General features: G+C 42.7%; 1 protein-coding gene across 5 annotated transcripts in view; it reads left to right on the top strand.

The window, feature by feature from the left end:
* LOC122560261 (protein NDRG3-like) overlaps window positions 1–12,837 on the top strand; it is a 130,996-nt gene that overhangs the window by 90,332 nt on the left and 27,827 nt on the right. For all 5 annotated transcript variants that reach the window (XM_087994763.1, XM_087994764.1, XM_087994765.1 and 2 more), the window contains 3 exons: window positions 5,336–5,439; window positions 8,947–9,012; window positions 12,674–12,725. In XM_087994763.1, the coding sequence (XP_087850889.1) occupies window positions 5,336–5,439; window positions 8,947–9,012; window positions 12,674–12,725 (222 nt within the window). The remainder of the gene's footprint in view (window positions 1–5,335; window positions 5,440–8,946; window positions 9,013–12,673; window positions 12,726–12,837) is intronic.

The raw sequence follows: 12,837 nt of genomic DNA, 5'->3' as shown, positions 1-12,837 counted from the left end.
AAACTGCATCTGCCATGCATCTGACCACTCACCTAACTTGTCCAGGTCACCCTGTAATCTCCTAACATCCTCCTCACATTTCACCCTGCCACCCAGCTTAGTATCATCAGCAAGTTTGCTAATGTTATTACTAATACCATCTTCTATATCATTAACATATATTGTAAAAAGCTGCGGTCCCAGTACTGATCCCTGCGGTACCCCACTGGTCACTGCCTGCCATTCCGAAATGGAGTCGTTTATCACTACTTTTTGTTTCCTATCAGCCAACCAACTTTCAATCTAAGTTAGTACTTTGCCCCCAATACCATGCGCCCTAATTTTGCTCACTAACCTCCTATGTGGGACTTTATCAAAAGCTTTCTGAAAGTCCAGGTACACTACATCTACTGGATCGCCCTGGTCCATCTTCAGAGTTACATCCTCAAAAAATTCCAGAAGGTTAGTCAAGCATGATTTCCCCTTCATAAATCCATGCTGACTCTACCCTATCCTGTTACTACTATCCAGATGTGTCATAATTTCATCCTTTATAATAGACTCCAGCATCTTTCCCACCACTGAGGTCAGACTAACTGGTCTATAACTTCTTGCTTTCTCTCTCCCACCTTTCTTAAAAAGTGGTACAACATTATCCACCTTCCAATCCACAGGAACTGATCCCGAATCTATCGAACTCTGGAAGATAATCACCAATGCATCCACGATTTCTCGAGCCACCTCCTTCAGTACCTGGGATGTAGACCATCAGGCCCCGGGGACTTATCAACCTTCAGACCTAACAGTCTCTCCAACACCAATTCCTGGCAAATATAAATTTCCTTAAGTTCAGGTCCTTCAGCCACTGTTACCTCAGGGAGATTGCTTGTGTCTTCCCCAGTGAACACAGATCTGAAGTACCAATTCAACTCTTCTGCTATTTCTTTGTTCCCCGTAATATATTCCCATGTTTCTGTCTTCAAGGTCCCAATTTTAGTCTTAACCATTTTTTTGCCTTTCACATACCTAAAAAAACTTTTACTATCCTCCTTTATATTATTGGCCAGTTTACCTTCGTACCTCATTTTTCCTCTGCGTATTTCCTTCTTAATAATCCTCTGTTGTTCTTTAAAAGCTTCCCAAACCTCCGTTTTCCCACTTATCTTTGCTATGTTATACTTTTTCTCTTTTAACTTTATATGTTTCTTAACTTCCCTCGTCAGCCACGGCCACCCATGCCTCCTCCTAGGATCTTTCTTCCTTTTTGGAATGAACTGATCCTGCATCTTCTGCATTATACACAGAAATATCCGCCATTGTTCCTCCACTGTCATCCCTGCTAAGATATTGCACCATTGAACTTTGGCCAGCTCCTCCCTCATAGCTCCATAGTTCCCTTTATTCAACAGAAATATTGTCACTTCCGATTGTACCCTCTCCCTCTCAAATTGCAGATTGAAGCTTATTGTATTATGGTCACTACTTCCCAATGGCTCCTTCACTTCGAGGTCCCTGATCAATTCTGGTTCGTTGCACAATACCAGATCCAGAATTGCCTTCTCCCTGGTCAGCTCCTGCACCAGCTGTTCTAAGAATCCATCTCTGAGGCACTCCACAAAGTCTCTTTCTTAAGGTCCAATACCATCCTGACTCTCCCAGTCTACCTGCAAGGAACAAGACAGAAAATTAACACCTTGGCTCTGTGACCTTTCATTACAACAACTGTGTAGAAAACACATTGATCTGAAACATTTAAAACTGTTTCTCCACTAGTGCTGCTGACTCGCTGTGTGTTCCCAGCATTTTCCATTTTTATGTTAGATTTCTATTATCCACAGTACTTTGTCTTTGTTTCCGTGAACAGGCGTGCCTAGTGTGATACTCAGGGAAGGCTAGTGTGAGCGATAATAAGACTACATACATGATCTTGGCAATCTGGGATGTATAGTGGTTCTGAGGAATGCGTCAAAGAGTAATGATGTAAAATGCTGATGCTGTACAGGGCAACCTTGATTATCCGAACCTTGATAATCCGAATTTCAGATTATCCAAACAAGAGCTCAAGGTCCCGATGCTTGGGTAAACTGTGTTATCCGAACATTCGATTATCCGAACAAAATACTCCCTGCCTGTGTTGTTTGGATAATTGAGGTTGCCCCGTAATTAAGATTTTGATAAGCTGAAATGCACAGGTATCCCAATGAAAGTCAAATCAACAGGAACCCTGCAAGGATGCCCTGAAGTGGTAACCACACAACCTCACTGCTGACAACGGGGGAGTGAACAAGGAACAGAAACAGAGAAAATAGGAGCAGGAGTAGGCCATTCGGCCCTTTTGAGCTTGCTCCACCATTCAGTATGATCATGGCTGACCTTCCAACTCAATAGTCTGTTTCAACTTTTTAGCCCTAGTTGTCACATTCTACTCCTTCTTGAAATCATGCAATGTTTTGGCCTCCATCGCTTTCTGTGAAGCAATTCCACAGGCTCACTACTCTCTCTGGGTGAAGATATTTCACCTCTTTTGGGACATGGGGTGGCACAGAGGCTCAGTGGTTAGCACTGCTGCCTCACAGCACCAGGGACCCAGGTTCGATTCTGGCCTCGGATGACTGTCTGTGCGGAGTTTGCACATTCTCCCTGGGACTGCGTGGGTTTTCTCCGGGTGCTCCGGTTTCCTCCCACAATCCAAAAGATGTACAGGTCAGGTAAATTGGCTGTGCTAAATTGCCCATAGTCTTTGGTACATCAGTCAGAACGAACTGGGTCTGGGTGGGTTACTCTTCGGAGGGATGGTATGGACATATTGGGCTGAAGGGTCTGTTTCCACACTATAGGGAATCTAATCTAATCTAAACATCCTCTTGCATCTAGACCTTTTAGAATTTTCGGTTGTTTCTATGAGATTCCCTTCTCATTCTTCTGAACTGGAATGAAAATAATCTTATCTGATTCAGCCTCTCCTCGTAAGTCAGTCCTGTTACTTCAGGAATCGGTCTGCTAAACCTTTTGCTGCATTTCCTTTACATCAGGACCAACATTCCTCAGATAAGGAAACTAGAACTGCAGACAATATTCCAGGTGTGGTCTCAAGAAAGCCCTGTATAATTGCAGAAAGAATGACAGTATGAGGGTCTTGAATGGGAATATGCTAATTCTGTCTTCTTTTGGACAGCTTATAATTTAAGAGAAAAAACGAAAAAAGACCAGAGCATTTCTCACTGAAACTGTATACTGTGTAAAAGTCGAATATTTTAGACTATTTTTTAAGGTTAAATTTATGGGGTCAACTATTACATGGTTACCACTTTTGAAGGGCAAGAGGGCATTTTCTGGGGGGCATTCTTACACAAAATGATGAAGTAATTTTAAAACCTCAACTACGTGATTCCTGATGAAGGGCTCTGGCCCGAAACATCGATTTTCCAGCTCCTCCGATGCTGCCTGACCCGCTGTGTTTTTCCAGCAACGCACTCTCAACTCTGATCTCCAGCATCTGCAGACCTCACTGTCTCCTGTATGACTGTATTCCAAGTGTGCCACAGGGGAACTGAGCTCAACTGAGCTGCAGACAAAGGGAGGTTGTCACCTGACTCTGACCTGATGTGTCTTAAACTTTCACGCCAAATTGCTGTGAATTGTACATCAAAACACATAAAAGCACAAAAAAAACTCATTTCCTCATTGTAACATTGATGTACAGTATAATACCTTGATTTGCAAATGTTGATTTGTTATCTGTGAAGAACTAGGGTGGACCGTTGCACAAGATATATGGAAAATTTTAGATTTTTGTGGCCAAAAATGGGGGTCAACTTTTACGTGAAATCGATCTTTATTCGAGTATGTACGGTAAATGTACACTCCCCAGTCATTTTTGCCCCTGAAGGCAGCCAGACTACGCTTTGGACAGATTAAACCTTCTGAAGAACGTTTTAGGAATTTCATTGGGAAATGCTCCAAATCTTTCTGCCTTTTTCTTTTAAGTTGAAATCTATCCAAGCTTTTCCTCTGCCTAGGAACCCTCCAACCACAAGGGATGAACTCAGATTTCTCCAGTTTCCTCATTTCCCCTCCCCCCCACCCTGTCTCAGTCAAATCCCTCGAACTCAGCACCGCCTTCCTAACCTGCAATCTTCTTCCTGACCTCTCCGGCCCCACCCCACTCCGGCCTATCACCCTCACCTTGACCTTCCTCCTCCTATCGCATTTCCAAAGCCCCTCCCCCAAGTCCCTCCTCCCTACCTTTTATCTTAGCCTGCTGGATACACTTTCCTCATTCCTGAAGAAGGGCTTATGCCCGAAACGTCGATTCTCCTGCTCCTTGGATGCTGCCTGACCTGCTGCGCTTTTCCAGCAACACATTTTCAGCTCTGATCTCCAGCATCTGCAGCCTTCACTTTCTCCTCGTAGATTTTCCTCTTTAGGTACCTACTGTTCACACCAATCCAACAAAGGCTGTCTAACAAAGCAGCTGATCCAATATTGACTATTTTCAAGTTCAGCTAATCTGGAGTAACCTGTGTGAAACCTCAGTTTACCGTAGGCTTTGCTCAATGGATTTTAATATTCTGCTGGCAGGACTGACCGATGATTTCATCACAACTAGAATTATGATTCATCTGACTAGGGATGGGATAGAGCTCAGTGGTTAGCACTGCTGCCTCACCGTGCCAGGGACCGAGGTTCGATTCTAGCCTCAGGGGTGGAGTTTACACATTCTCTGTGTGTTCTGGTGCCCTGGTTCCTTCCATAGTCCAAAGATGTGCACGTTAGTTGGATTGGCCGTGGGAAATGGGGGGGATGCCCTTAGGTGAGTTGGTGTGTACTCGATGGGTTGAATGGTCTGCTTCCACACTGTATGGATTCTGTGACTGTGACATATCACAATTTCACCGTAATTGCGATATCCCATCCAACCATTAGCCTTCATATTCCACCTACTCACTGTTGCTTTAGATATTTTGACTAGATCTCTTATCTTCTCACCCTTTCTGTTTCTATATCTTTTGTCATTTTCTGTAAAAAAATTCTGTGAATGTGAAATTGAATATGTAGTGCTTTTCATAATGGTAGGGCTTTACACCTGATGTCATACTTTGGAAGTGAAGTCATTGTTGGATCCTAGGAAACATGGTCATTGAGCAGTATACAGCAGACTGTACTATGGGGATCTGATTCAGTGATGGTTCCCGGGGGATAATCTTCACCAGGAGATTGCAGTCAATGGTGAGCAGTTCGGTGTAGGAAAGTGCCTGGTGCTATCTTGTTGATTCTTGCTAACTGCCGTTTCATTTTCCCATGGATAATTTTTTTCCCTTATTTTCTCCATCTCCTTAAACTGCTGTCCCAATAGGAGGAGCTGGACACAAACTTGGAATTGATCCAGACCTATCGACTGCACATTTCCCAGGACATCAATCAGGAGAACCTTCATCTCTTTGTCAACTCATACAACAGGTAGAGACATTTTTATGTAAGGTTGTTCTTTTTAGTCTTGGAACGAGCTCTGGAGCAATGCTATTGTTTTTAAAAAGAATGTTAAAATGTTGCTTAGAAAAGGTCAGTTTAATCCTATATTTTGTCTTCGACCAGAGGAAATTCAGGTTCCTTTTTTAAAACATTTATTCATGCATTTACAAATCAAGAAAATGGTGTCCAGCTCAAATCTTTATGACAAGAACAAAGGTTTCATACATTATTGACAGATAACAAGCCTCCATTCGACTGTTGCTACAAATAATAATTTCTAATGAAAAGATTACACTTTTACTCATTCATGTCTATATCCAACAGAGTTTATGTAGAAGACATTCCAGATTAGTGCACCTTGAATATATTCTGGATTAGTGGTGCTGGAAGAGCACAGCAATTCAGGCAGCATCCGAGGAGCTTCGAAATCGACGTTTCGGGCAAAAGCCCTTCATCAGGAATAAAAAAAGGGCTTTTGCCCGAAACGTCGATTTTGCTGCTCCTCGGATGCTGCCTGAACTGCTGTGCTCTTCCAGCACCACTGATCCAGAATCTGGTTTCCAGCATCTGCAGTCATTGTTTTTACCACTTTGAATATATTATCTAACTGTATTCAAACTAATAAACATGAATATGTTATCTGGCAGCATCATGACATGTTCACATCTCCCAGCTGCAGGAATTACTTGTGATCACAGAGTAACCTCTGCTGATTATTTTTCCTCCCCCATTACACTCTACATTACACTAAGGGGGAAGCTGAATGGTATTACAGGTTGTTCTGCTACAATGCGCGCTTGGTTAATGCAAATTCGCTATAACACGATTGACAAATTGGGGACACTGTTTCTAAAGTGCAAACTTTTAAAACGTGATTACATCGCCAACACTTTAAGCGCTGAGTCTAAAGTGTAATTCCTTTCTGCAATGCGGGGTTGCACAAGAACGTAATCATCGCGTTATGGAAGAACTACCTGTATCACTGGATTGTTAATCAGCGACTCAGATAATGTTCTGGGAACCCAGTTCAAATCCCACCACAGCAAATAGTGGAATTTGAATGTAATTTAAAAGAATCTGGAATTAAGGGTCTAATGATGATAATGATCATGATCATGAATTCAGTGGATTGGTGATTGGTGGATAAACCCAACTGTTTCACTAATGTCCTTTAGGGAAGGAAATTGCCATTTGTAACGGTCTGGAACTACATATGACTCCAGACCGACAGCAATACAATTAACTCTTAACTGCCCTCTGAGTAATTGACTTCACCTGACAAAGGAGCAGCGCTCCCAAAGCTTGTGATTTCAAATAAACCTGTTGGACTGTAACCTGGTGTTCGTGTGACTTCTGACTTTGCAGAATTGAGAGCTGCCAATATTTTGTTGGTGGGGTAAGGGTTATATGGAGTGTAGGAGACTTCTACCAAATGCTGATCCCCCCAGATAACCAGCAGAATTTAATGTAAAATGTGAGATTCAGTCTAGGTAATAGTGACCATTAATCTACTATCAATTGTTATTGAAGTGAAGATTGCAGATGCTGGAGATCAGAGTTGAGAGTGTGGTGCTGGAAAAGCCCAGCAGGTCAGGCAGCATCCAAGCAGCAGGAGAATCGACATTTTGGGCATAATATTCCTGATGAAGGGCTTATGATCGAAAGGTCGATTTTCCTGCTTCCTGCAGTTACCTCGTGATTGACAGTTAACTGCTGTCAAGCTACTCTATTCAAGGACAGTTGAGGATGAGCTACAGATGCTGGCCTTGTCATCAATGCCCACGTCTTATGAAACAATAAAAAAAAACTGGTTTTCTGTCTCTATTGGTGGCATCCATCTCTATGCTGGAGCATGTCACAAAATTTATTCCTGACATGGATGGAAAGATTTTGAGGGAACACTGAGCCAAAGTATTGGGTACTTTCTTGTCTGGTCCTGAAAAATAACCTGAGGCAATGCCCTCTGGATACTTGGTTTTCATTGCAACATGATGATGCAAATGGACTTCAGAGACTTGCTCTGTAGATCCACCCTGTGGTGAAAACTTGGGACTGTAATGACACTTAATATCGCAAAATTAATGAGCAAGTGCTGACCTAGCAGATTACAATATAAAATTCATCACAGAAAGCATGGCCAAAAATTGTAACCGGGAGTAGGGTTTATGAAACTGGAAAGGGTTCAGAAAGGATTCACAAGATTTTGCCAGGGTTGGCGGGTTTGTTTTGTAGGGAGAGGCTGAATAGACTTGGGGCTATTTTCTCTGGAGTGTCATGGGCTGACAGATGACGTTATACAGGTTTCTAAAATCATGAGGGGTATGGATAGGGTGAATAGATTAGATCACCTACAGTGAATAAACAGGCCCTTCGGCCCAGCAAATCCACACCGACCCAAAATTATGAGGGGCATGGATAGGGTAAATAGTCAGGGAGTCCAGAATTGGAGGGCATAGGTTTAGGGTGAGAGAGGAAAGATATAAAAGAGACCTACGGGACAACTTTTTCACGCAGAGGGTGGAACGTGTATGGAATGAGCTGCCAGAGGATGTGGTGGAGGCTGGTACAATTGCAACATTTAAGAGGCATTTGGATGGGTATATGAATAGGAAGGTTTTAGAGGGATATGGGCCAGGTGCTGGCAGGTGGCACTAGATTGGGTTGGGATATCTGGTCGGCATGGATAGGTTGGACCGAAGGGTCTGTTTCCATGCTGTACATCTCTATGTCCCTCTCCCATCCAGTCCCATTCCCCTCTGACTAATGCACCTAACACTATGGGCAATTTAGCATAGCCAATTCGCCTGACTTCCACATCTTTGGACTGTGGGAGGGGAGCATGTGCAAACTCTACACGACAGTTGCCCAAGGCTGGAATCGAACCTGGGACCCTGGTGCTGTGAAGCAGCAGTGCTAACCACTGAGTCACCATGCCACCCCTTTAGTCAAATGGTCAAATAGTCAAAGTCTTTTCCCCAGGTAGGGGAGTCCAAAACTAGAGGGCATAGGTTTAAGGTGAAAGGGGAAAGATTTACCAGGGACCTAATGAGCAACGTTTTCATGTGGAGGGTGGGGTGCGAATAAAATGAGCTGCCAGAGGAAATGGTGGAGCTGGGATGATGGCAATATTTAAAAGGGATATGGATGGGTATATGAATAGGAAGGGTTTGGAGAGATATAGCCCAAATGTTGGCAAGTGGGACTAGATTAGGTTAGGATATCTGGTCTGCACAGACAAGTCTGACTGAAAGGTCTGTTTCTGTGCTGTACATCTCTATGACTGTAGAACAGGAAGTGGGAAAATTTTAAATGTATTTCAAAAAATCTGTTCATTTAATAATTTATATAAAGCACAAGAACAGAAATTGCTGGAGAAAGTCAGCAGGTCTGGCAGCATCTGTGGAGAGAAAACAGTGTTAATGTTTTGAGTCTGGTGAACTGCATCTGCAGTTCTTTGTTTTGTGTTAATGATGTACTTCTCGCTCATTTTTACAGTCGTCGAGACCTGGAGATTGAACGACCCGTTCTTGGTGTCAATGAAACAACCGTTAAAACTCTGCAGTGAGTAACTATTAATTAGAGAAATTAAATGTGTACAGTGGAGAGTAAACATTGGCTAATTACTTGTTGACGTAACAACAAGTTTCCTTTTAAAGTTTCAACTTCTGTTAGTGCTCCTTTAGGGGCTGTTAATTTGCTTAACATGTAATCAAAAAAGTGTGGACAGATATTTATTGGCATTGGTAATGGGTTGTAAAGTTAGGATCTATACATTTGCAAGTAAATCTAAATTTGTGTAAAGCTTGATTTCTGAGCTGCTCCTTCAGAATCTGGCTGCAGTAGTAATTGTCATAAAAAACTTTGTTAACTTATCCTAGTCAATTAAACTTGGAGCTTCAGGGATACCCACTACAAACCTGGTCATAGCATGAAAGATGCTATTTTTCTTCAAGTTTCTCTCTCAATCCATTGTTGATTTTTTTTTCGGCCATGTAATTAAATCTTGAGGGTCCTTTATTCATGATATTAAGGTGCCAACTTAGCAACTTTAGTGGTATTTTGCGATTCCACTCAGAGTAACCTCCACACTCTGAACAGAACATAGAACATGGAATATTACAGCACAGTACAGACCCTTTCAGCCCTCAATGTTGCACCGACCTGTGAAGCCAATCTGAAGCCCATTTAGGGAGAGTCAGGAATTCTATTCTAAGGACTGTCTGTTACATCTCAATTGGTTATTTGTCACATAATGCCTAAGGTCAGGAGTCCACTCAATGTGGGCATCACAACTTTGCTTAATATATATTTTCTTGTCATCATCCACCTAAGCTTGGGTTCTGTTCTGCCACTGTTTCAGATCAAATTTGTCACACCAAGGTTTGGGTGTTTTCCAGTTTTTCGATTCCATTTGGCAGCTTTCCTGCTCTGTATGGTTAAAGATTAAGCTACTGGCCCAGCAGGAGAGAAGACTAACATAATTGATAGGCAGATCTGCTCTGTAACGACAATTGGATGTGTGTGAAGCACGTGTTACGGCAAAGGAGGAGGCCATTCAGCCAAGGACTCTGCAGCAGCTTGTCAAATGAGCATCGTGCTAATCTCCTGCTTCCCCATAACCTTGTACATTAGTGTTATCTCTATAATCATCCAAAACCTGCTTTAGTTGGACCTCTGTGATTTTGTCTTTTTGTATTTTAGCTTTTATAAGTGACTGTAAAGTAACACTCAGTTCCAGGGCTTTGTAGTACAGCTGATAGTGTCCCTATCTCTGAGTCAGAAGGCCCAGATTCAAGATAAACCAGATGACCGTGATGATGTGTGGAAAGGTGAACAAATAGGTTGCTCCAAAATAAACATATTCAGCCCTGTGTTCATCGTTTAAATCATTGTTTGTTATTATATTTGCCCAGTATAGTTAAAGGGAAACACTGTTCATCTGATTGGCTGCATCATGTTAAATTTTAACTTTAGGATTGAACAATCTATTGAACAATTTGTGGGCGGCACGGTGGCACAGTGGTTAGCACTGCTGCCTCACAGCACCAGAGACCCGGGTTCAATTCCTGCCTCAGGCGACCGGCTGTGTGGAGTTTGCACATTCTCCCTGTGTCTGCGTGGGTTTCCTCCGGGTGCTCCGGTTTCCTCCCACAGTCCAAAAATGAGCAGGTCAGATGAATTGGCCATGCTAAATTGCCCCTAGAGTTAGGTAAGGGGTAAATGTAGGGGTATGGGTGGGTTGTGCTTTGGCAGGTCGGTGTGGACTTGTTGGGCCGAAGGGCCTGTTTCCACACTGTAATGTGATCTGTAATCTCTCATAGGCTGTCCATTCCTCTGACCTCACTCTCGCCAACTACTGAGCCCTTCAACCACTTCTTGACGCCAACACTCTCAGCCCTGACCTTTGCTGACTTCCTGAGCTCTATTATCCACAAATGCCAATTCGTTCCAAGTCTCTGCACCCTGCATCCCATCCTGCACTGAGTCTTGCTCCTCATAGGCCCCTGTCGTCACTTGCCTCCATTGGTTCCCTGTTTCCCATTCTGTCCTTGATGCTCTGCCTCTTCGAGGAGAAAGTGAGGACTGCATAAACCCTTCTTCAGGAATGGGGATTATGCCCGAAACGTCGATTCTCCTGTTCCTTGGATGCTGCCTGATCTGCTGCGCTTTTCCAGCAACACATTTTCAGCTCTGCCTCTTCCACCATCACCTCCTGTTCATTTGTATTATCCTGCTGGGGAGGTGATGGCCTTATGACATTATCACTGGACTGTCAACCCAGAAATCCAGACAATGTTCAGGTGATCCGGGTTCGTATCCCAGCACAGCAGATGGTGGAATTTGAATTCAATTTTTAAAAAAATTAGGAATCTAATGTTGACCGTGGATCCATTGTCAATTATCGGAAAAACCCATCAGATTCACTAATGTCCTTTAGGGAAGGAAATCTGCCATCCTTTACCTGGTCTGACCTACATATGACTCCAGACCCACAACAGTGTGGCTGACTTTTAACTGCCCTCTGGACAATTCGGGCTGGGCAATAACCTAGCCAGCAACGCCCTCATCCCATGAATGAATAAAGAGAAAACAAAAGGTTCTGATTTTGATAGCATCAGTCCTCCTCCTCCAGCTTTGAGCAGTTGACCATCTTGCCCTCCATATTCCAGAATCCTCTTTGTAAACACAATGTTGCACATTGCCTGACGTGTGTCGGGACATTTCTGTAATATCAAAAGCATTATCGGAGTCTAATTTATTACTTCTTTTTACTGAGACAAAACAGGATCTGTAACATTAGCGTCAGCTCTCAATTCTCCCTTTATGGAGCATTTGTAACAATACGAGTCATTAGGAAATGAAAAGCAATAGGAAACACAGACTCAGTGAACAGCAACGCTTATGAAAGTAGCACCTTAGACTGTTTGCCACGCACAATGACAGCTGTGTGTGCACGTTGTTTTCCATTTCTGACAGTTACCAGTTAATGTTTATGTGATAACACTCTGTTGGCAGTCAAGACCTCAGCATCTCATTAGATTTCTGACCCATTTAGGCTAAATGGTCCCAGATTCTTGAATGGACGTCTTAGAGCTTTGGTTTTAACAAAGCTCTGAAATAAGATTCCAGTTGCTCTTCACTCTCAAGTTGGGAAATTCCCATAATATTTATTCCAGTATCAGTGACTTCTTTGTTTTCCTTGTGTTTTGGTCTCAACTAAATTTACAATGTCTCTTGATTTTAACATCCCAGTATTGGCTCCAGTACTCAGATCCATTAAGATGACATGAGGAGTGCAATTGAACTCCAGGTGAAGCGAGTACAGGCCCATGGCTAGAGAAGGACTGTAATGTTCAATGTTTCCTTATTTTTCCACTCTCTTCCTAAGACTTTGTACCTAACATGGCAATATGAATGGTGACATTGTAAACTTTTCAATCTACTACTGTACTTGAGCACAATTGGTTATAATGCATGTTTCTTCAACGTGAATTGGCTTTAACGCAATTGAAGAATTTAGACCATTATGTGTAGAGCACAAGCTTTCCTTGCTCGTATTGACTATAATGCAATTCTGGCCCCATTAATTTAAATGACACAGCTATTGTGCGATTTCCTTCTAAGGCAAGATTGAACCAAAAGGGAACTATCGTGTTATATCAGAACTGACGGTACACATGACATGAAAACATAATTCTAATTCCTTCTGTTTTTCTCCCAGGTGCCCTGCTTTGCTGGTTGTCGGTGATAACTCTCCTGCAGTGGAGGCAGTGGTGAGTGAATCAGTGCCTCATTTATTCATTGCTTGTTCTTCAGATCTGATGTTTTGAATGTGATTAACCCAGAGAATCTTGCGGGTTTCTTATTGCTATTCCCTCCATTTTC

Source organism: Chiloscyllium plagiosum, unplaced genomic scaffold, assembly GCF_037043375.1.
Source record: "Chiloscyllium plagiosum isolate Xiang-an unplaced genomic scaffold, Cpla_swu_hap1 HiC_scaffold_15, whole genome shotgun sequence".
NCBI lineage: Eukaryota > Metazoa > Chordata > Chondrichthyes > Orectolobiformes > Hemiscylliidae > Chiloscyllium > Chiloscyllium plagiosum.
This window is presented reverse-complemented; position numbering and strand designations above follow the sequence as displayed.